Raw genomic sequence first — 25,961 nt, forward strand, 5'->3', positions numbered from 1 at the left:
CTTTGGGACCCGCCGAAAATCGGCCCTTTCCCCTCAGATTTTTTTTCCCCTCAGCAGGTAAATTTTCCCCCAGACTTCATTTTTTTCCCCTAAAATTTTTTTTTTTTTTTTTTTTTTTAACTTTAAATACATAAGTTAACCTGATTTAGTGTAGAAAATATAACATATTGCATAATTAAATTATCTGTTGCCTTGATTTTGGTTTAAAAACAGCAAAATATGTTGAATTAATTATTTAAGACTTTGCTTATTTTCCCCAAAATCCGGTGTTACGCGTGATTTTTATGTCCCCCACTATAGTGGGGGACATATTGTTTTTGCCCTGTCTGTTGGTCTGTTGGTCTGTCTGTTTGCGCCAACTTTAACATTTTGCAATAACTTTTGCTATATTGAAGATAGCAACTTCATATTTGGCATGCATGTGTATCTCATGAAGCTGCACATTTTGAGTGGTGAAAGGTCAAGGTCAAGGTCATCCTTCAAGGTCAGAGGTCAAATATATGTGGCCAAAATCGCTCATTTTATGAATACTTTTGCAATATTGAAGATAGCAGCTTGATATTTGGCATGCATGTGTATCTCATGGAGCTGCACATTTTGAGTGGTGAAAGGTCAAGGTCATCCTTCAAGGTCAGAGGTCAAATATATGTGGCCCAAATCGCTAATTTTATAAATACTTCTGCAATATTGAAGATAGCAACTTGATATTTGGCATGCATGTGCATCTCATGGAGCTGCACATTTTGAGTGGTGAAAGGTCAAGGTCATCCTTCAAGGTCAGAGGTCAAATATATGTGGCCCAAATCGCTTATTTTATTAATACTTTTGCAATATTGAAGATAGAAACTTGATATTTGGCATGCATGTGTATCTCATGGAGCTGCACATTTTGAGTGGTGAAAGGTCAAGGTCATCCTTTACAAGGTCAAGGTCATCCTACAAGGTCAAACATCATATAGGGGGACATTGTGTTTCACAAACACATCTTGTTTCCCCCAAAATCCGGCATTTTGCGCGATTTTTCCCCCTCAAAAAAGGCCAGGCCCTTTCCCCAAAATCAGATAAAAACCCCTGGCTTTACTTCAGTTGAAGCTGCACCCTTGTATTGATTCAATAAAACTGTAAACTAATATAACTAACTTAAATAAACTGATGTTTCATAGCGTCTTTAATCCTTGAAACTGTCCATATATAAATATAAACTTTAAACTTAAAAAAAACCCTGATGTTAACTGACATCTTTGTAACTGTCAAACATATCGACTGATATTTTGGCGGGATTATCGTGGACGTCTTTCAACCTCTCTTAGACATTTTTATTTCGCATCATAAAGAGAAAATACCGAAAATGAGCAAAGCATTTTCGATCGAAGCTAATGTATTGTATGCATTAAATTTGACGAATTTGCGTAAAAGTTGGTTGAGTTTTCAATACACATGATATTGTATTTCTTTGCGTTTTTAAACATTTTAATAGGGTGAAAGATGCAGATACGCAGCTTTTCATAATCTGGGGCACTGCTTTCCTTAATTGGTTACAAACCACATCTGTTTAGTGATGTGCAACAATGCTGTGTGCAGAGCCATGATTAAATTTATGAAGGGGTGCATTTGTACTCCCAGAGCCGCCATAAAAAAAATTATCAAAGTACGTTTATATGGACTAATGACAATTGCATTTGTTACATGTATGTAAAAACTTGCACAGGATGACACAACACATTCCTCTGCCCCTACCCAGGCCTTTTCTGCTCCATTTTGGGAAAATGCCACACTGGAATTTCGGGAATTTCGTGCCGTGAAAAAACCCATTTTGGGAAAAAAATTAATCGCAAAACTGGCTCTATTGGGAAAAATAATCGCATGTTCATGTAAAGAGTGTTTCTTATATTTCAAAGAAGCCGTTAACTGGTAAATAGCGACTTTTTGGATAACACATGATTAAAATTTTACAAAATATTATGAACATGTGTGATAAGTGCAGGTTTTTTATCTGATTTTGGGGAAAGGGCCTGGCCTTTTTTGAGGGGAAGAAAATCACATGGAACAATGGATTTTTGGGAAAATAAGGAAAGTTTTAAATAATCAATATAACATATTTTACTGTTTTTAAAACAAATTCAAGGCAACAGATAATTTAATTATACAATATTTTTATATTTTCTACACTGGATCAGGTTAACTGATATATTTAAAGGTTTAAAAGGTTTAAAAAAAATAAATAATTTTTTTGAATTGGGATATTTTTTGGGAAAAAAAACAACCAGATTTGCATTGGAATGGGGCCAATATTCAGACCTGTGGCATAGGGCGGAAAAGACCTGCAACCAATTTCATTATGAAGGGATTTCACAACTCAAATTCAGGATTCAGAAAATCACTGTCATCATCTGTAAATATGTATGTCGGTCGATATGCATGTAAATATTATCACACATTTTTAAGAAGAAAACGAATTAAAACTAACACACAATAAAATTTGATCTTATTTGCACATCCAAATTTTTACACAATTTATTTTAATCCCGGGAACCCCTTGAGTCTATTTATAGAATTGTCAATCGTTGGCCCAAAATTTTGAAAATCAATAGGAAATCAACTGTTTGATTCAGAGGATATAGGTCAATTAATTCATGTACCTGTATTAATAATAAAAGATAAGACTTTGTTTGTAAATGACAATGTTTGCTTGCTTGTTTTATGATGAGTTCAGTAACTGTATGTTTTTCTCTTTCATTAAAGGGACCTTTTCACAGATTTTGGCTTGTATTGAAGTTTGACACTGTATGCTTTATATTGATAAATGCAAACATGGTATCTTAAAAGCTCCAGTAAAAAACAAGAATAAAATTAAAGAAAGAAAAAACAGTAACCCTCAACTGGGCTGGAACCAATGACCTCTGGAGTAAAAGTCTATCACTTAGACAACTAGGCTATCCATACTCACACAATGAGAGAATAATTTTTTACTTCATATAAGCAATCATCGTAGTATCACACAATACAACAACAACAGAACTCTCCAAATTGTTCAATCGTTTCGCGTTGCAACGCTTTATATTTTTCAGGTTTTTAGAGTGTAAACAGATGCATATAATAGATATTTTAGAGGATTGTAAATGTTATGTTTTACTGTTTCCTCAAAAATACCATAACTAAAAGAAAAATTTGTGAATCTGAAACCTTTTTTTATTTTTTTTTCAATTTACCAAAACGTGAAAAGGCCCCTTTATTTTTTTTTAATTGATGCATAGAATTGTTTTTACGCATCATGAACATGTGCATATTTAACCCTTTGCATGCTGGAAAATTTGTCGTCTGCTTAAATGTCGTCTGCAGAATTTCTAAAAATAGCATTTTCTTCTATTTTTTCAAAGAATACTATCAGAATAGCAAACAGTTTGGATCCTGATGAGACGCCACGTTCTGTGGCGTCTCATCTGGATCCAAACTGTTTGCAAAGGCCTTTAAAATTCGGTTCCCGCACTGAAAGGGTTAGGAGATAAGAACCATGCATTAATTGGAAAGTAGCTGTGAAATTTTCCTTGTTAACAGCCAAGGTTGCATTATTGCAATGTACCGTATTTGACCATATATACCAGGCATCAATGTATAAACCAACCTAAGGTTATTTAAAGCAAAAATGGAGAAAAAATATTTCAAGACAAGAAAACCTGCAAATCGCACCGAAAATGGCCTGCACTTTTACATGTATAGTGTAATCATTAATTAGAGTTTTTTTAACGTTTTTTGTTTACAGGGAAGGAAGTGTTAATATGCTTAAGAGCATGGGTTGCAAAGCACTATATTTTAGAAAATTCTTAAAATTATTCTCTTTAGAAAATGGGGGCCCTGAAAAGGGCTGTTGTTGTCATTGTGTTGGTATGGTCGTTGTGTACACTGGTCATCTATTGATGTCTGAGACTTCGAAAACTTGGATATCTTCATCATAAGTTGTCCCTGTAAAAAAACTTCTAAATCTGTCATCCCTGAGTTGGTGTTTCCTTGCAATAGCATTCTGGTAAAATAAAATCCTCTTCATCTGTCGGGTTGCCAGATGGCTTTTTGCCAGGTCTTTCTTTCTGTCCCGTAGAGGATGGTCAAGTTACAGCATTTTTTGAATGCCTTTAAAATTATGTTTGGGTCAAGCTCTCGTGACGCGTCAACTACCGATTTTCATATTTTCTCCAAATCCAGCTTTCCCATCCGCACAGTTGCTGTGTAGCAGTGGTCACCCTTGCTGTACAACTGTTGATTTGAAGCTAGAATTTGTTAATGTTAAAAGTTTTGACAATATTATGCATGAACAGCACAATTTCAACTAGGATTATATCTCTTAAGTAACTGGCAATATATTTTCGTGGAGGAGTGGAATGTAGGGACCATTTAGTGTAGTAAGTTGTTATAACAAAGACAACAAACTGCAATCAATTACTAAAATTATCAATTATTAGTGAGACAGGGCTGTTCACACACAACTGATTCCCAGCCTTTCCCATCTTCTGTGCCTTGGGGCCTCAAAACGTGCATTGTGTAAACAATTACGGGTAATCTAGTTTTACTATGCCCCCCTTCAAAGAAGAGGGGGTATATTGTTTTGCACATGTTGATCGGTCGGTTCGTCGGTCGGTCGGTCCGTCCACCAGATGGTTTCCGTATGATAACTCAAGAACGCTTAGGCCTAGGATCATGAAACTTCATTGGTATATTGATCATGACTGGCAGATGACCCCTTTTGATTTTCAGGTCACTAGGTGAAAGGTCAAGGTCACAGTGACTCGAAACAGTAAAATGGTTTCCTGATGATAACTCAAGAATAATTAGGCCTAGGATCATGAAACTTCATAGGTACATTCAGATGATGACTGGAAGATGACCCCTATTGAATTTCAGGTCACTAGGTCAAAGGTCAAGGTCACAGTGACTCAAAACAGTAAAATGGTTTCCAGATGATAACTCAAGAATGCTTATGCCTAGGATCATGAAACTTCATAGGAACATTGATCATGACTGGCAGATGACCCCTATTGATTTCAGGTCACTAGGTCAAAGGTCAAGGTCACAGTGACTCGAAACAGTAAAACGGTTTCCGGATGATATCACAAGAATGCTTACGCCTAGGATCATGAAAATTCATAGGTACATTGATCATGACTGGCAGATGACCCCTATTAATTTTCAGGTCACTAGGTCAAAGGTCAAGGTCACAGTGACTCGAAACAGTAAAATGGTTTCCTGATGATAACTCAAGAATAATTAGGCCTAGGGTCATGAAACTTCATAGGTACATTGATGATGACTGGCCAAAACAGTAAAATGGTTTCCAGATGATAACTCAAGAATGCTTATGCCTAGGATCATGAAACTTCATAGGAACATTGATCATGACTGGCAGATGACCCCTATTGATTTCAGGTCACTAGGTCAAAGGTCAAGGTCACAGTGACTCGAAACAGTAAAACGGTTTCCGGATGATAACACAAGAATACTTACGCCTAGGATCATGAAAATTCATAGGTACATTGATCATGACTGGCAGATGACCCCTATTAATTTTCAGGTCACTAGGTCAAAGGTCAAGGTCACAGTGACTCGAAACAGTAAAATGGTTTCCTGATGATAACTCAAGAATAATTAGGCCTAGGGTCATGAAACTTCATAGGTACATTGATGATGACTGGCAGATGATCCCTATTGAATTTCAGTTCACTAGGTCAAAGGTCAAGGTCACAGTGACAAAAAACGTATTCACACAATGGCTGCCACTACAACTGACAGCCCATATGGGGGGCATGCATGTTTTACAAACAGCCAATGTTGTGATTAGAGACAGTGTAGCAAAACCTAATTTACCAAAAATATCCGTAAATATCACCCTGACACGATGGGGTTGATTCAGAGTAATACTTATTCAACTATTACAACACACAAAGACTGTTACAGTTATCCAAAATAAATTATATCCAAAATAAATTATTTTGGACTGGTTTGTTTTTGTCAATGTATGCAAGCAGAATGATGATTGTACATTTTTGGATGCGCCAGACATTCTGATCTCGTGAAACGAACCACTTGAATTTAGATAATTCAAGCATCATTTTTAAGGAGTTCAATTGACTCCCTTGACACAAAAACAAGGAGTCTTCTTCTAAATTCCTGAAGTCTCATACTACAAGACTCCCGTTGGTGTCAAACACTGGTAAAATGAAGTCATCACAACCTCCAATGGTTGATGACTAACCGTATTTTACCATGCATAGCACGAAGTTTTTTACCTTCAAATTTCAAAATAATAATTCAGTGCGCGTAATACATTGACACAACGCTTTCCTGGTTGCTAAATTGCAAAAAATCCATTTCGTAATTGTAAATCTTCACAATTGCCGCCATTTTTTTATTGCAGAAAACTACACCCTATAGACTGAAGGGGCTGTTGTCGAAACAACAAAAAGCAGGAAAGGGTAGGAATGAACGGGGTAGTAACAGTTTTGACAAAAATTAAAAGATGAACAAATGTCTTTGTTGGTGTTTTCACACTTCTTCATTGATTTTTTATTAAAAAAATCGAGGTATATCCCCGCATCGTCGCGGTATTGTTTGTTAAAGTTTTTGTCGTCATAAAAACTCGTTGATTTACAATGCAAAACGTCTTATTTGAACTGACGCTAATTATTTCAATCATATGTCTCAACTTCGCTTTTTCTTTATTTTGATAGTTTAATCCAAAGTTTAATGTTAGCAATTCCGAAAATTTGCACTCTATGTGAATTGACAGTTTCACATCATAAAAGGAAAGCCGCTTCCTGTCTGAAGCAATAAAGCGACAAGTTTCTCGCCGACAAAATTGGCTTCCTTTGTCTAGCAATCAACATGCCGAACCAATCCTGTGTTTGTTCCTCAATGGCAATCATCCAATTAAATAATAGCACTTGCAAAGCTCCACCTTCGAACCTTTTGCAGAGAACGGAGGTGGAGTTTAACGGTTAATTGAGCAAGTGTTATACGTAAGTTGAGTTCCGATTTGCCGAAATTTCTTGGCCCTAAGCATTGAAAGGCCAATACATTTATCAATGATTTTCCGATCTCTGCGTTAATATGCTACCGTGCAAGTATACTACGTAGGTTACAAAGCAACAATAGAGATATAGAATCGTTTTATTTTCTTTCAATAGAGACAAACAAATGATATTTGTCTAATGGCTTTACACCGATAACGCCAACTGTATGGAATTGAGCTTTCGGGTGTATTTTTTGTCACACTATAAATACTGATCAACTAGACGCAGTGAAGGCGCGAAATACCGGGTCACACTGGATTTAATGGGGAGCATCTCTTAATGGGGAAATATTTAAGTCGATGAAAAATAAAATGGGATCCACGGACGATTTGCGTAAAATTGGACATTGCGATGTTGCGGGTCTGCAGAAGACTAGTCATACGATGTTGTGAGCGGCAGGTAATGAAAATGTTACACTGTTCAAATGTGAGGAATAGGTAATAGTGGTTCGAATTTAAAGCGCAGTGCGCGGCAATAAGGACATATATGGTGTTCTCAAGAGAATAATCTTAAAAATTTTCGAAAATATAGTGCTATGCAACCCATGCTCCTGGTCGTATAAACGCTCCCTACTTTTAAACAAAAAATTAAGCGCCCAAAATACTAGAATTAAATGATTGCGCAATATAAGAATGGCAGCCATTTTCGGCCCAATTTTTAGGTTTTTGGTCTTAAATTCTTTTTTCTCCATTTTGGCTTTAAAAAATCGCATGCACGTTATATATGGGAGTGCGCTATAAATGGTAAAATACGGTAATATGTTTGAATTCTTAAATCTACTGTTGACATCTTACTAACAAGTTCAACATACCAAGTTCAGTGGGTTTTTTTCATTCAAATTTGGGTGCGGTGGGGGGAACCATTCCCAATGGAAAAAAGTATCTATTTTTCCCAAATGAAACCTTAAAATTCCCAATTAAAGGTTTCCAAAAAAAAATTATTTTTTTAATAAGTAAATTTTTGATTGAAGTCCAGCTCTAGAAGTTGAACCTTGGAAAACATCATATTGAAATCACTTTTATTATCAATTTCAAAGTATTTGTAAGCATAAAATCAACAACATCAATTTCCCACATTTAGCCAAAAGAACGAGATATTTCCCAATTCAAACCTGAGACTGGGCCCCATGCCCAAAATGGTGAAAAACAACAACTGAAGTTATGCTAAACCTCAGACATAATGTATTCAAGTATCAGTAACCACACCTGTTTGGATGTTTTGATGTTTGATTCATGTGGAAACTTAAAATATGTAAATTACTGTATGTTTAACATTCAATGTATACTGTGGTAAAATGTCATCATTGGTTGGTTAAGAATGGGCTTGGCTAACATTCTGTCAATGTTTTTCTTTGTTTATATGAAATATCAATAAAAAGAGTCTTAGCAAATATCTGATAAATATCACAGGAAGGGCTTGCTTTGAGAGTGTTTCACAGCAGATGTGGGAGTAAGGTTTTTAAGTTTGATATATAATCCATTTATGCCTAGTGGACTCTCCAATCTTTCTAAATTGGATCAACTTATTTCCAAAATAAGGGATGTCTTATATATTTATTTCTATATTTAGAATATTTCTTACAGAAATTCCTTAAAGCAAACAGCGCAGACCCTGATGAGACGCCGCATCATGCGGCATCTCATCTGAGTCTACGCTGTTTGCCAAGGCCTTTTTTCTAGACGCTAGGCATAAATGGGTTAATATATGGACTGTGCTCTGTGAAAAGGGTGTTTAATGTATGTGCTTAAAGTGCCCTCCTAGATTAGACTGTGCAATTGTATTTTTGTTTCAAGAAAGTCTCGTCTTAGCAAAAATCTAGTTTAGGTGGAAAGTGTCGTCCCAGATTAGCCTGTGCAGACTGCACTGGCTAATCTGGAACGACACTTAAGGCACATGCATTAAATCCCTTTTCCACAGAGCACAGCCCATATATTGCATTTCAGGGTTTTTTTGGCCCGATTTTATAGCCGAAATTCGGCTTTGTTCCCAATCCCAAAAAGTATACTTTTTCCCCAAAATGTGGCAAAAAATTCCCAATTTCCAAAAAAAATAATTTTTTTTTTTTTTTTTTTTAGAAAGAAGTCTAATGGGTATTTTATCTCAATTTCAATTCAATTACATCTACCAAAGTATTATATGATTTTGTTCTTTTAATTTGAATGATTATAAAGAGTTATATCAAATTTAGTATTTCCCTACTCAGTGGACTTTTCACGTGGAAAAAAAGGCTAATGAATTTATTTTCCCAATTTCATGAAAATGCCGATAAAATTCCTAATTCCAAAGCCATGGGCTATCTTCCCAAAAAGTGGAGAAAAAACCCTGCATTTCATATTTCAAGAGTGAAATACCTTAAGCTTAATTTACCAATAATTAATTCCATTTTGAATTGAAGAACATAACTCTTAAAATATCTTAGTGTGGAAAAACAAATTATCTTAAAAAGTGTTTATCGGTTTACATATGACACTTGTTGCAGACCTATGCATTTGGCAACCGGCTTGATTTTTTAAAATGTCATATGTCATTTATAAATTTCTACATTATGTGTCAAATAAAACTGCGCCCCTCGCCACAAAATTTAGTGCCTCATGTAAGTTATTACTATTAATATCAAAATGTAGAGAACATTTTTATGATGAGTTAAGAAAAATATTCTCAAAACATGAACATTAATATTTAAATGCATTAATCGTGATCTAACTAACTCTTGTTTATCATTGTTCTATTTGTCAACATGTTGTTTGTTATGACTGCGGATTATGCATTCATGTCAGGGTTACAAGCAACGTATATTGAATTTATCCTTCATTTAGAGCAATGTGCACTCTTATTTATTAAAACAAACAAGTTATGAGCTCTAAGGAAGCTACTGGTATATATCTTTAACATTTTAAGTGCTGGAACCGAATTTTGAAGGCCTTTGCAAACAGTTTGGATCCAGATGAAACGCCACAGAACATGGCGTCTCATCAGGATCCAAACTGTTTGCTATTCTGATAGTATTCTTTGAAAAAAATCGAAGAAAATGCTAATTTATGAAATTCAGCAGACGACATTTTAGCAGACGACAAATTTCCGAGCATGCAAAGGGTTAACATGAAGTGTAGCATCCACAAGAGTGTCACACTTGATTTATTATATAGTGGGATTTTTGAGTTACAAGACTGTATATACTTATAGTGTGGTAAGTTGAAACTGACTAATTCTCATGCTGTTTGCATCTGCTCATGCCGTGTAATTTATGTAATTAGTAATTAATTACCATTTACTTCAATTTACCACAATACAAAACAGGAAGTGTTCACTAAGTAGGAAAGGCTGAGCAATGGTGACATTCATATTAAGAGGTTTACAAACATTGTGATAATGAACATTATTTAAATTTGTGACCAAAAGCAGTTGTTTAGGTATGGTGTAAATAAGTGTCCATTTAGAAATCTTCAATGTACTACCGATAATAAATTTAAGTGTACAAAAAGTGAATTGTGCTGGAATTTTCAAATAATAGTTTATGAAGGTAAATGTACAAAGTTATAATTTGAGTCTGACCTGGAAAACTGGGCGTAATGTATGTGCGTATATTGTAGTCCCAGATTAGTGTGTGCAATCTGCACGTGCTACTCAATGATGACGCTTACTGCCTACACTGGTTTTTCTTAATTAAGAAAAGGCTTCCTATAAACAAACAAGTCATTACAAGCGGCAAGTTTTGTGCAGTGTGCACAGGCTAATCTTTGATTATGCTTTACACACATGCATAAGGCCAGTTTCCTCAGAACAAGGCTCATTTATCAGAGGTGTCAAAGTTCAGGATTATTCCTGAAATCAGGATTTTGGCCCTTAAGGACCAATTTTTATATTGATATAAATCAGAGGATTTGTTCTGGAATTTTAAGATTATTGTCACAAAATGTCATCTTAAACACAAATTATTTTACTTTGACATATTGTTTACAACGTTATAAACAATAGTTCACAAAGTTACATGAATTATTAACCCTTTTTTGCTCTGGTCCCCAAACGATAGGCTTATTTTCAGGTTTTTAGATTTTGGCCAATTGACACCCCTGTTTATTTGTTATTCTCATGATGATTGATATACATAAATAGACATCTACAAATCTATATTAACCCTGCTATAAAGTGATAATTGCTAGTAAAATTTGTAGGTTTTGATTCTGCTGCTTGACGCCTACTAGTGCTGGAGCAATATACTGGTATATCGGTATATATCGCAATCCGCATATTGTATTGCGATATGATTTTCATCATACCGGTACGTAAAATGTTTTAGTCATTGATATGATGTGCAAAAGGCATAATTTAGTCACAATTGTTGAAGGTCAAGGTTATATGCCAAGGTCAGAAGTTTGACCTTTATTATTTTGTCATGTCTATATATCTTGTACCCATTTAAGGGTTTCCATGAAACTTGGCTACAATGTTGAGGTCATTGAGACGCTGTGCAGAAGGCATGAGTCTGTCACTGGGGTTAAAGGTCAAAGTCATAAAGGTCATACGTCTTGTTGAAAAGTTTTAGCATTTTTTACTGCCCATTTCATATCACCTTTCATTGGTTCGACATTAACTTTTTTTACAGCCAGACCATCCGACCAACTCCTCTTAAAATGTACTAAGCCCGAATCTGATGTCTACTAGATCATAAATGACATAGCAAATAAACAGAATTGTGTCGTGTAACTGTTTAATCAGGTTTTATCAGAAAATAATTAGTGAACACAAGAAAGTTATTTGATGCACAGAGTAAAAAATAAAATAAAACTATTTAACAACATAAATTGTTTGTTGTAATTTCACTGTTTATCACCAGTTAAACAAATGATGTCTGTACAGCAGGTGACATTTATTAAACGTTATCAAATTCTGGCCTCCTTGACCGCTGTGCTCCATGCTACCACAGCTCCAATGCCCTTTTCCATCATAATCTGGGTCAGTTTTACCGTCGGATTCATCTTTATTAACTTATTTGTCGGACGAAAATCCAATCTTGAACAAAGTCACTCTTTAAATAACATTCTCTCGTCTGCTACGCCAAAATGTTAACATTGACGATACCGATTTTCGATAGAAGTCGTAAAAACATGATGTAAAGTTTTACGACACTGCAGAAAATCATTAACTATTTCAGTGCTGGAACCGAATTTTGAAGGTCTTTGCAAACAGTTTGGATCCAGAGAAGACGCCACAGAACGTGGCGTCTCATCTGGATCCAAACTGTTTGCTATTCTGATAGTATTCTTTGAAAAAATTTGAAGAAAATGCTAATTTTAGAAATTCAGCAGACAACATTTTAGCAGACTACAAATTTCCCAGCATGCAAAGGGTTAATATTCATGACAACTTTACCAATGGAAACAAGCTATTTCTGGGGGAAGCTCTCCTTTGCGTCTAAAAATAGCGATGAATCATGTGAATGCTCCGCGTTTATTTATATACGCTAGTTTTGTTCTGATGTAAATAATGGATACAATAGTTATTTTACACATTAAGAGAGAAAGGTTTTCAGTTAGTTATAGTTATATGAATCAGTATAGATTTTGTATGTACAACCAGTCGGACAAGCTAGCCCACAGTTTTACTAGCCCGACCACCGATCTTACTAGACAATGTCTGTCGGACGTGCCTTAGTGTTGAACCCTGCCTTTACCTATTGCAGACTTTAGCAAACTTAGCCCTAATGTTTGGATCCTTTGGATGATTATCTGAAGGCACAGAAGACATGAGCTCATCACTTGGCTCAAAATCAAGGTTACAACTATAAGGTCAATACAATCTCATGAGGGGGGTATGGCTGTCAGGAGGGGGGGGGGACTAACAATGATGATGTTTAACAATACTTTTTGGCTTTAACAAAGTCAATATTTATTGTCAATAAGAAGAGTTGTCAAATGTTACAAACTAAGCCACATGCAAATTTTGAGTAATTATTTGTTGTCAAATAACAACAAGAACTCCCGTCTTTGTAAGTACATGTACATTTTTGCAGAGCTTAGCAAACAAGGATGTGGAATTTTCTGTTCTAGGCTATACTATCAGGATATAATAATGTTATTTATCATATCCTGAATTGTCAAGTGTTACCAGGAAGTTTGTGATTTAACATTTATCTGTTGTGTATTCTTAGTGCTTATCTTTGTTTGCTAAATATAAATTGACGCACTGAACAAATAAATTATTAATCCTCCTTTGATCAGAATTCAAGTTTAGAATAGATACAAATATAATGTTCTGAACTACAAGTGGTTGGAAAATACAAATTTTCAAAATAAGGATTAAATATCTTAGCCTGTTAGTACATGTAACATGGTAAGCAAGTTTGAAATGGAAAAAGAAATTCTGAATTTGTACATGTGTACTTGCAAACCATGTATCAGACAAGTGAGTGAAAATAATTTGTATACCCTTAAAGGGTGACATAATTATATTCATTAGTTAAAAACTGGACATCAATTTCAAGCCAAATGCAACTTTGGAGTTAGGGCATTTGAAGTTTGCCCTTTGTTGTACATGTATTAATTTTAAAAAACAAGTAGCAACTTGGAACCTGATAATTTGGTAGATCACATGTACATGTGTATGGTATGTGCAGTGCTCAAGAACTATGATTCTTGCTCCTATCATACGATTAAAAGTTAAACAAGGTATTAATATGAAACTTAATATTATGTATTGTAGGGAATTCAGATTTATGGAATATGCAGTGCATAAAAACCATAACTCTTCCTCACTTGTTGTTAAAGTTATTGCTCTTAATTAATTTGTGATCTTAAAAATATGTCTGAAGCATATGTTGAAAATTAAAAGAGGTATTACTTGAAACTTTATATTAATTATGAGTATGCACAGTACATAACAAGTTAAACTACAGTATATATTAAAACTATGTCTTCAACTTTGTATTATCCTTTGTTATTTTGTGCAAGTTGGTTTTGTCCTGAGCGGAAAGATTAGAGGTATCAAATTAATACTTTAGCATTAGATTAAATTGATCGTATGTGCTGTGCATGCATTAACAAAATCTTTTGCTCTCCTTAAGTTTAAGAGTTATTGCCCTTTGTTAATTTGTGTACTTTGTTGTTGATAAAAATTCACACGATGACTGTTCACCCAACCATCATTTCTTTTTCAGATGTGTTTAGCAGGGGCATCATAATTATGGGCACATTTCTTGATTAGCCTAGAGCCTAGATATGAATCACTCTTATTTTAAACTAATAAACATTTGTTCTTCTGAATTCTTTGCTTCCAGGTTCATGCATGATGCGCTGTTCTTGAAGACTCTCAGTCCAGTGAGGGGTGTATAGCTATTAAAGGAAGCAGCATACTCGTTACAAACTGGTCACATGGGATCCTTAAAGGACAGGCCTCAAGGAGAGGCAACATAACAAAGACAAAGGATGGTAGATCTTCATACTGAGACGTCTATAGGTCCTTAACACAGTGACACAAGCCTTGAAAACCCAGAAGTGTATTTGGTCCATAAGTTACAGTGACAAAGGATTTGAAAACTGAAAGTGTACTAGGTCTTTAACAGCGACACAAGCCTTGAAATCCAGAAGTGAATAAGATTTATAAAAGTGACACAAACCCTAAAACCAGGAAACGTGAAAAGTTGTTACGTTGTCACAAGGTGCCAGTTCCTTAAACTGGGAAAGTGTACTTGCTTCGATAAAGTTACACATGAAAGTCTGTCAGTGCGGTCACCAGGTTTGAAGCCCTTGATAATCACCGGAAGCTAAATTAATAAAAAAGTTTAGTAGTGTTCAGAGGAACTTGTAGTCACTTGAGGTGAGATGCCGCCCAGTTCCGGAGAGCTATGGGGCCACCATCTGATGCCCCAGCAGATCTTTGTGGACTGCCTCATGCCCACAGGTCTTATCATTCCACTGAGGTGAGTAAGACTTTGTCTCTTCAAGCATGAGAAAGGTCCCCTTTTCAGCTTATTTCTTCACTGATCAAAATGTTATATGGTTAACCTGCAGTTTATATTCACTCTCGTTATAATTGCTTCTCTGTTTTTGCATCCCTTTTTAAGGATCCACTGAGTTATTGGGCTTTTGTATGCAGATGAAAATGTTGAACCTAATATAGTTCCCTGCCGTACTGATGCTCACATGAAAAAAAAGTTTATTCTAGTGATTTTATTTTTGAAATACGCAGAGGCCCCTAATCTAGAGCTCTGATTATGAGATGGATTTTTGCTCACAAGAACCACATCTAAATGCCTTACTTGAAGATGAAAAGTTAAAATGCATTGACCTCCAAGGCTCTATGTGTGTAAGTATGTGGAGCAGTGTTTTTAGCTCACCTGATTGCTAGGTGAGCTTTTCTGACCTGTCTTTGTCCGTCGTACGTCAGTCCGTCCGTCTGTCCGTCAGTTAACATTTGCTCGTAAACGCTCTAGAGGCCACATTTGTTGTCACATCTTCATGAAACTTGGTCAGAAGCTTTGCCCCAATAAAATCTTGGCCGAGTTCGAAACTGGGTTGTGCCGGGTCAAAAACTAGGTCACTAGGTCAAAAAAAAGAAAAAACTTGTAAACACTGTAGAAGTCACATTTCATGCCCAATCTTCATGTTACTTTGTCAAAATGTTTGTCTTAATAATATGTTAGTTGAGTTCAAAAGTGGTTCCGGTCTGTTGAAAAACATGGCCGCCATTGGGTGGGGCAGTTTTCCTTATTTGGCTATAGAGAAACCTTGTAAACACTGTAGAAGTCACACTTTTTGCCCAATCATCATGAAAGGTGGTCAAAACATTGGTTTTATTGATATCTGGGACAAGTTCGAAAATGGTATAGATCAGTGAAAAAACATGGCCGCTAGTGGGCGGGGCATTTTTCTCTAGAAGTATAATAATATAGTGAAAATATATGAACACTCTAGAAGTCACATTTTAGGCCCAATTTTCATATAATTTGGTCAGAACATTTGTTTCCTTGATATGAGAGTTGAGTTCGAAAATGAAACCGGTTAGTTCAAAAACATGGCTGCCAGGGGGGGGGGGGGGCAGTTTTCCTTATTCGGCTATAGAGAAACCTTGTAAACACTCTAGAATTTACAATTTTTGCCCAATCATCATTAAAGTTGGTCAAAACATTAGTTTTATTGATATCTCGGACGAGTTCAAAAACGGTCCAGATCGGTGAAAAAAGCCAGTTGGCGGGGCATTTTTCTCTATATGTATATAGTAAAAACATGTGAACACTCTAGAAGTCACATTTTTGGCCCAATTTTTCATGAAATTTGGTCAGAACATTTGTTTCTATGATATTAGATTTGAGTTCGAAAATGGTTCTGGTCAGTTGAATAACATGGCCAGCTGGGGGGGGGGGGAGTTTTCTTATATTTATATAAAAGCTTGTTAACACTCTACAAGTCACATTTTTTGCCCAATCATCATGAAACTTGGTGAAAAGATTGGTTTTATATATATCAAATAATTAATTATTGCCCTTATATTGTCCAAATTTGCATTATATTGTAAAAAATCCTTGTAAACACTCGTAGAGGTCACAATTTTGTTTCAGATTTTATGAATCTTGGTCATAATATTTATTTTTGTAAGCAAAGTTTGATGTTTGGTAAGGGGGGTCAACTCAAAATATAGGCCACCAGGTCAAATCTTACAAAAACATAATCAAACCATATGCCAGAGTTTTGGTTCAATAATGATGAAACTTGACCAGGATGTTTGTCTGGACAATATCTAGGTCAAGTTTGATGTTTGGTAAAGATTGAATGAACTGACTCCTCTCAGGTGAGTGAACTAGGGCCATCTTGGCCCTCTTGTTTTGTTTGATTAAAATCGGTATTCAGCCCCATTCCCAACGGAAACAAGTATATATTTTTCCTAAATGGGACCTAAAAATTCCCAATTGAAAATGTTAAAAGTTTTTTATATATTTTTTTTAGATTTCAACATTTTGTTTATCTCCCATTCAGAATTAATATAAGTTCAATCTTAGTAAAAATAATACTTCTTTCCATCCTCAATTTTAAACCTTTTTTAGCACAACAGTAACAACACTTATATCCCAATTTTAGTCAAAGCGCCACAAATTTTCCCAATTCATAGGGACCTGGCCCCGTTCCTAAAATGGTTAAAAAACAAACTGTGGGGATTATAATCACTCTCAGTCATTAATTGCTTTCAATATGGAATGGTTAATCACAGAAACTTCATACTCGATCTTCTGCCTTTCCAGGTGCAATCGAGATGCCACAATGGAAAAAATTAAGTCCGATCTTTGGATGGAAGCAAAGAAATATCCCTTGTTTCACAAACTTACGGATCCATCATCTTACATATTTGTCGGCATCACCCAAGATGCAGCGCGAGAGGAATTCTATGACGAAACTCGCCGCCTGTGTGATTTGCGTCTCTTTCAACCTATTTTGAAGGTTGTTGAGCCAAAAGGGAACCGTGAGGAGAAAATGCAGAATTATGAAATTGGTAATTCATTTGATATTAAGGGCCTTGTCTCAAAGAAAAAATAACACTTTTATTTTAGAATTTGATTCAATTTTTTAATTATTTTTCTTTAACTTATGATTATTTTATAAGCTGACCAGAGCATGGAGTGCTCATGGTGCGCTATTGTGAGCTATTATTGCTGGTGGTTCTCTGGCGGCATGCAGTGTCTTTTGCCAACAATGTGCTACAAATCAATTTTTATGAAACTTGTTTCGAACAATTGTCCTTATAATACATGTATCTTGGCCTACCATAGTCTGAACATGGGTTCTCTGAAGCGGTCAAAAGTCATAGTACAGCTTAAAAATTACTGTCTCTGCAATAATCTTTCCATATTTTCATGGATTTTAAATGACTCAGACGCAAAACTTTATGACATGATAAATTGATTAGTCTCTCTATTAAAATGGTCAACGTCGCACGTAAGAGATCTTTTTAAGTTCAAATATGGCCATAAATGAGTTTGTTGGGACTTCAATGTTTGTCATTCATCTTAATCACTTCATATTAACTCTTTCCCACTAAGAAGCAAGGTGAAAATGGCTTTTGCAACCAGCATAAAACCAGAACAGCCTGCGTGTAACTTAACAACTTGAATATAGTAAGAAAGGTCTTAAATTAATGTAATCTACTGAGGACTACAAATGCGTGAAAATAGGTATCTTAATGGTAAAGAGTTAAGATAGGTTACCACAGATGACAAGGAAACAGCATTTCATGTGCAATAAACATCTTCCTTCCTCAATGTCATCACGTGCAATAAACAGCTTCCTACATCAATGTCACACTTTGAGGTCAATAGTCAAATTTTGCAATAACACAGATAGAAAATTCCTTTCACTGCCAAAACTTAGCCATAATTGCATATTGAAACTGAAAAATCTGTTTTAAAAACAGTTCTTGCTCATGCTCATAATCAAAATGCTTCCAGGCACAGCTATCGGCATTTCTGTGAATGAGTTCAATGAAATGAAGGACCTAGAAGTTATGACGTTCCGACGCAACATTCTCAAAATCTGTCAGGAGGCGTTCGAGGAAAGACGTCGGGACGGCAAGCACAGTTTGGCCCTGTACTTATATCCCCCTGATGTCGAGTCTTCTGCTAAACTGCCCTCACATCTAGAGGAAAAACTACAAGGTAAGAAGGAATGGGTTAGAGTTTTGCAGTAGCTTATTGTTAATCAGGTTTTCCGATTGGTGAATGTCGGCGGGCGGGTTGGCGGAACAAGCTTGTCCGGGCCATAATTTTGTCGTAAATTGTGAGATTTTAAAATCATTTGGCACATTTGTTCATCATCATTAGACGGTGTGTCGTGCGAAAGAATTATGTCGATATCTCCAAGGTCACACTATGAGTTCAAAGGTAAAAAATGGCCATGAATGAGCTTTGCATTCCCTCTCGAATGGTCGAGATCGGTGAAAAAACATGGCCGCCAGTGGGCGAAGCATTTTTCTCTATATGTATATAGTAGCAGTTTTCCCTATATATGTATATTGTAGCAGTTTTTCCTATTTGGCTATAGAGAAACCTTGTAAACACTCTAGAAGTCACAATTTTTGCCCAATCATCATGAAAAGTGGTCAAAACATTGGTTTTATTAATATCTAGGACGAGTTTGAAAATGGTTGGGATCAGTGAAAAAACATGGCCGCCAGTGGGCGGGGCATTTTTCTCTATATGTATATAGTGAAAACATGTGAACACAGTAGAAGTCACATTTTTGGCCCCATTTTCATGAAATTTGCTCAGAACATTTGTTTCCTTGATACAAGAGTTGAGTTAAAAAATGGTTCCGGTCAGTTGAATAACATGGCTGCTGGGAGGGGGGCAGTTTTCTCGTTATGCCCTCCCCCCCTTTTGAAGAAGAGGAGGTATATTGTTTTGCTCATGTCGGTCCATCCGTCCACCAGATGATTTCCGGATGATAATTCAAGAGCGCTTATGCCAAGGATCATGAAACTTCATAGGTACATTGGTCACTAGGTCAAAGGTCAAGGTCACGATGACCCGAAATAGTATAATGGTTTCCGGATGATGACTCAAGAACACTTATGACTAGGATCATGAAACTTCATAGATACATTGATCATGACTCGCAGATGACCCCTATTGATTTTCAGGTCACTAGGTCAAAGGTCAAGGTCACGGTGACCCAAAGCAGTAAAATTGTTTCCGGATGATAACTGAAGAACGCTTATGCCTAGGATCATGAAACTTCATAGATACATTGATCATGACTCGCAGATAACCCCTATAGACTTTCAGGTCACTAGGTCAAAGGTCAAGGTCACGATGACCTGAAATAGTAGAATGGTTTCTGAGTGATAACTCAAGAACGCTAAGGCCTAGGATCATGAAACTTCATAGGTACATTGATCATGACTTGAGATGACCCCTATTGATTTTCAGGTCACTAGGTTAAAGGTAAAGGTCACGGTGACCCGAAATAGTAAAATGGTTTCCAGATGATGACTCAAGAACGCTTATGCCTAGGATCATGAAACTTCATAGGTACATTGATCATGACTCGAAGATGACCCCCATTGATTTTAATAGCTTAATTACGTTACCTGCTATCTAATTGCTACTTACTCCGAAGGATCGTAAGTAGCAATTAGATAGCAGGTAAGTAATTACTAATTAAAATAAATTTTACTATAAAAATTTGTTTTCAGGTCACTAGGTCAAAGGTCAAGGTCACGGTGACCTGAAATAGTTAAATGGTTTCTGGATGATAACTCAAGAACGCTTATGCCTAGGATCATGAAACTTCATAGGTACAATGATCATGACTCGCAGATGACCATTATTGATTTTCAGGTCACTAGGTCAAAGGTCAAGGTCACATTGACCTGAAATAGTAAAATGGTTTCTGGATGATAACTCAAGAACGCTTATGCCTAGGTTCATGAAACTTCATAGGTATATTGATCATGACTCGCAGATGACCCCTATTGATTATCAGGTCACTAGGTCAAAGGTCAAGGTCACAGTGCCAAAAAACGTATTCACACAATGGCTGTCAAGGTCACAGTGACTCAACTTAGAAAAATGGTTTCCGGATGATAACTCAAGAATGCTTACACCTAGGATCATGAAACTTCATACATGACTCGCAGATGAAATAATGACGAAACTTGACCAGGATGTTTGTCTGGACAATATCTAGGTCAAGTTTGACATTTGGTAAAGATTAAATGAACCGACTCCGCTCAGGTGAGCAAACTAGGGCCATCTTGGCCATCTTGTTTTTTCAAATTGAAAACTTTGTTTTGTGACAATTTGTTCCCTTGTTTTATTTGTAAACTCGAAAAAATGACTGCTAGCAGATTATACCATGAAATAAATGGACTCCACTATAAATTAGTCATCATATTGTCAGAATCAGCTAGTTAAAACTTGTCCATTAAGCAGGTTTACTGCTAATTTGTCACTTGGTTATTCATGCCAGTGACAATATAGACATCATGGACAATACATACCACTAACAATTTATATCACCACCCCTGTATGGTATTTTCACCACTCCTGTATGGTATTTTCACCAACCCTTATATGGCATTTTCACCACCCCTGTATTGTATTTTCAACATCCCCGTATGTTTTTTTCACCACCCAGTATGATTTTTTCACCACCTCAGTATGGTATTTTCACCTCCCCTGCAGGCCTTTTGCACTCCATTTTGGGAAAACGCCACACTGGAATTTTGGGAATTTTACGTCGTGAAAAACCCCATTTTAGGAAAAACATTAATCGCAAAACTGACTCAATTGGGAAAAATAATCGCTTGGAAATAGTGTTTCTTATATTTCAAAGAAGCTGTTAACTGGCTAATGACGACTATCTTGATAACATATTATTAAAATTTTACAAAATATAATGAACATGTGTGATAAGTGCTGGTTTTTTAATCTGATTTTGGGGAAAGGGCCTGGCCTTTTTTGAGGGAAAAAAATCGCACGAAACGCCAGATTTTGGGGCAAGTAAGGAAAGTCTTAAATAATCAATTTAATATATTTTACTGTTTATAAAAAAAATTCAATTGGGAAAAAAAACAACCAGATTTGCATTGGCAATGGGGTCGAAATTCGGACCCGTGGCATAGGGCGGAAAAGGCCTGCCCTGTATTGTATTTTCACCACCCCTGTATGGTGTTTTCACCACCCCTCATGATATTTTCACCACCCCTGAATGATATTTTTACCACTCCTGTATTGTATTTTCACCACCCCAGCATGGTATTTCCACCACCCCTGTATGGTATTTTCACCACCCCTGTATGGTATTTTCACCACCCCTGTATGGTATTTTCACCACCCCTAAATGGTATTTTTTTTACCACCCCAGTATGGTATTTTCACCATCCCATCATGTTTTTTTCACCGGCCCAGTATGATATTTTTACTTGCTTCAGTATGTTTTTTTCACCACCCCTGTATGGTATGTTACTGTTTCTATTTTCAGATTAACACATTTAAGGCTGTGTGTCCTATGTTCTTGCATAGCTCCTCCCATTTTAATTTCTGCTTTTCTGTAAGCTATTGACTGACTGTTTATAGATGCTTTTGTCTCTCAAAATAGATAAACAGATTCTAGTCTGCGTGTGGGTGGTTCACTCAGACAGCTCCCGTAACAAGTACACCGTTCGAATCTCCCATGCAGCCAAACCAATTGATGTTATCGCGGAGACCATACGACGACGGGGTCGGGCAAAGGGTCAGTCGCGAGTGGAAACGGAGCGCTGTATAGAGGCATTTTCGCATACCTATGTTCTCAAAGTCTGTGGCTGTGATGATTTCTTGTTTGAAGGATATCCAATTAGTCAATATAAGGTAATTTACACTAAAAGACCTTGTTTAGTTCTTCTTTATTTATCCCTTTCACGCCCATAATCTGTGCATATGATGCCCATGGGCATATAATGTCTTTTGTGGTCGCATTTTTATGCCCCTTGTAGGGTGGCATATAGGAGTTGAACTGTCAGTCCGTGAAGCTGCACATTTTGAGTGGTGAAAGGTCAAGGTTATCCTTCAAGGTCAAAAGTTAAAAAATACAATCCAAGCGAAGTAATAAGCTTTAAAGGGGAGATAACTTCTAAACCTGCCAAATGATATATTAAAATTTTATTTCAAAGCGGCGCAATAGGGGGCATTGTGTTTCTGACAAACACATCTCTTGTTGTGATCGTTTTCAGCATATACCAAAAAAAAACAAAAAACAATTATCTCGAGGCAAATTGCAGTGAGCTATTGCTGAGTCCATAAGACCGCTTAGAAAAAAATGATAGCAGACAACAAGACAATGTATGGTTGATATATACAAAGAGGTACCGAAAATTCGTTTAACTATGTTTTGTAACGTATTCCAATTATTATAAAAGATAATTGGTCAATACTTTATAATAATAATAATTTTATTCTACAGCCAACTACTTGGATATCTTTTGTGAATTGATAAAACCAAAAGGGTGCTAATTTATGATAAATGTTGTCTACTTAATTATTTGAGGGAATCCTTTTAGAACAGACCTTTAACCTTTATTTTTGAAATGCATATAAGCCTTGCTCTGGGAAAAGGGGGTATAATGCATGTGCATAAAGTGTGGTCCCAGATTAGCCTGTGCTGTTTTCACAGGCTAATCAGTGATGACACTTTCCATCTAAACTGGATTTTTGCTAAGAAGAGACTCTCTGTAAACGTAAAATATCATAAAAGCAGAAAGTGTTGTCCCTGATTAGCCTGTGCGGACTGCACAGGCTAATCTGGGATGACACTTTACGCAAATGCATAAAACCCCCTTTTCACAGCATATATACATGTAGTAAAATTTTATGCAGGGAATTTTCATGTTGGACCAAAATGTTGTATATACGTTCATGTTATTTCAGTGTATCCGTGAATGTATAGAGACTGGCAACATACCTCAATTGATGCTTCTGACTAAGGACAATGTTTATGCAACAATCAGGGATATACCCTTCACAGTTCCATCATATGTGCAGAAAGGTATGTATATTGCATATGATCCTTTCGCCAGGAAAACAGGGCTTAAGGCATGTGCATAAAGTGCCATCCCAGATTAGCCTGGGCCCGTATTCACCAACCGATTCTTAGACTTAAGAAAAAAGAATAGACTAAGAACCAAGAAATATGTGTTCAGTGTTTGAATATATACAGGCCTCCACTGGTGATTATGTCATTAACAAAATGTTCTTTATGAAGAATAATATAGATAGAAATGTTTACTGCAGAGTTTGACTCAAAATTAAAGAAATTCTTGAATATTCTAATTTAAAGAATTTTCTTTATTCTTGGACTTAAGTCTATGAATTGTTTGGTGAATATGGGCCCAGTTCAGTATGTGAATGCTTATCAGTGACAATGCTTTCCGCCTGGACTGAATTTTGCTTTATGCAAATAAATTCCATACAAGTCTCTGATAAGCATGTGCAGACCACACATGCTAACCTGGCAGGATACATTACGCACGTGTTTAGCCGGCTATATGTACAGTAATCTTAATACAGAGGTCTCTGATGCTGTTCTTATTGTGTTCATTAAATTTCACTAATTATGCCCCCGGTAGGGTGGAATATAGCAGTTGAACTGTCCGGCCGTCCGTCAGTCCGTACGGCTGTCCGTCCGTCCGTCTGTCCGAAAACTTTAACATTGGCCATAACTTTTGCAATATTGAAGATTGCAACTTGATATTTGGCATGCATGTGTATCTCATGGAGGAGCACATTTTGAGTGGTAAAAAGGTCAAGTTCAAGGTCATCCTTCAAGTAAAAATAACAAAACCCAAGGGAAGTAATAAGCTTTAAAAGGGAGATAATTTCTAAACCTGCCAAATGATATATTGAAATTTTATTTCAAAGCGGCACAATAGGGGGCATTGTGTTTCTGGCAAACAGATCTCTTGTTTTCATTATATCTTCACGAAATCACTTCATTGGGTACTACGAGAGCATTTTCTCACTGTTTGCTGTTATAACCCTTCCCTCTCAAAGCAAAGTGAAAATGGCTATGTGCAAACAGCATAAAACCAGAAAAACCTGCAAGTAAGGTTTTATGCTGTTTGCTGCTCATCCGTAACTAAGGGTTGGAAATGTAGCTTTTAAAACTTTACTTTAGTAAGAAAGGTCTTTAATAAAATGTAACTTTCTAAGGGACTACACATGCGTAAAGATATGTATCTTAGTGGTAAAGGGTTAATACTGGTTATACATGGCATTTTCCCATCACTTTAGGAATATGATCTATTTCCATCAAATTGGAAATTTTAGTGTCAATTTACTTCAAATAGATAAAATATATTTTTGCCTGCTTTATATGTTTTAAAGTGCGATTGCTAAAACTTCCATGAAACAGAAAAAGCTTAACATAAATATTTATGTATCAGTTGAGTGTTTATTAGAACTTCAATCCCTTTATTTTTACATTTAAAAGCTATATTTCCAAAAGTCCATAAATTAAATGGGACTTTGTGGGACTGGACTGGGGAAAAACTGATTTGCAATTGAGAATATTAGTTAATGGCAGATTAACAATCAGCAACAAAAAGCCCTGAATGCTGTCCACTACAGACAGACTCTTTATATCCCCCACACTTACTTCTCCATGAATTAGATTATTGATCTGTGATTCATATTACAGGTATTCAGGCATTGAATGATGCATGCAACAAGCAGACAATCTCCATCCTAGACAGAATTCATGTCAATTTCAAGATGAAGGTCCACTGTGCCACCAATGTCAATGTCAAAGAGCAAGGTGGAAAGGTAAATACAGTAGGATTTAAAAAAAACTCTTTTCTGCTCAGAAGCAAAGTATAAAAGGCTAAACACCAGAACATGCGAGTATTTTGAAGTCTGTTCCGGTTTAATGCTCTTTGCTGCTCATCAGTATCTTATGTTTGGAAATTAAACATTTAAACGTTGAAGCTAGTAAAAAAGATTTATAATTTAATTTGGTTTTTCTTTTGTACTACAAACAGGTCAAAGGGGTCTCTGAGCAGCAAAGGGTAACATTTGTTCCAATGTGTACAGTACAGCTTAACCCTTTGCATGCTGGGTAATTTGTCTTTTGCTAAAATGTCGTCTGCTGTATTTCTAAAATTAGCATTTTCTTTGATTTTTTTCAAAGAATACTATCAGAATAGCAAACAGTTTGGATCCTGATGAGACGACACGTTCTGTGGCGTCACATCAGGATCCAAACTGTTTGCAAAGGCCTTCAAAATTCGGTTCCAGCACTGAAAGGGTTAAAGTCCTTTTGCCCCTGTCACATGTCATTGTCTTATTTTACTGTGATCTTATTCTAGTGTGATCATAAAGAAATTTGGATGAGATCCATTTGTGCAAAGCTGTGTAGACATGGGTTCCATTTATTACCACAACTT

The 25,961-nt window shown here is 36.2% G+C and overlaps 1 protein-coding gene across 1 annotated transcript in view; it reads left to right on the forward strand.

The window, feature by feature from the left end:
• LOC127881898 (phosphatidylinositol 4,5-bisphosphate 3-kinase catalytic subunit alpha isoform-like) overlaps nt 1-25,961 on the forward strand; it is a 58,295-nt gene that overhangs the window by 6,627 nt on the left and 25,707 nt on the right. The window contains exons 2-7 of the mRNA XM_052430101.1: nt 14,332-14,973; nt 17,290-17,537; nt 18,490-18,696; nt 22,142-22,392; nt 23,449-23,566; nt 25,217-25,341. Of these exons, the coding sequence (XP_052286061.1) occupies nt 14,876-14,973; nt 17,290-17,537; nt 18,490-18,696; nt 22,142-22,392; nt 23,449-23,566; nt 25,217-25,341 (1,047 nt within the window). The 5' untranslated portion in view covers nt 14,332-14,875. The remainder of the gene's footprint in view (nt 1-14,331; nt 14,974-17,289; nt 17,538-18,489; nt 18,697-22,141; nt 22,393-23,448; nt 23,567-25,216; nt 25,342-25,961) is intronic.

The sequence above is a fragment of the Dreissena polymorpha genome, chromosome 5 (genome assembly GCF_020536995.1).
Source record: "Dreissena polymorpha isolate Duluth1 chromosome 5, UMN_Dpol_1.0, whole genome shotgun sequence".
Taxonomy (NCBI): domain Eukaryota; kingdom Metazoa; phylum Mollusca; class Bivalvia; order Myida; family Dreissenidae; genus Dreissena; species Dreissena polymorpha.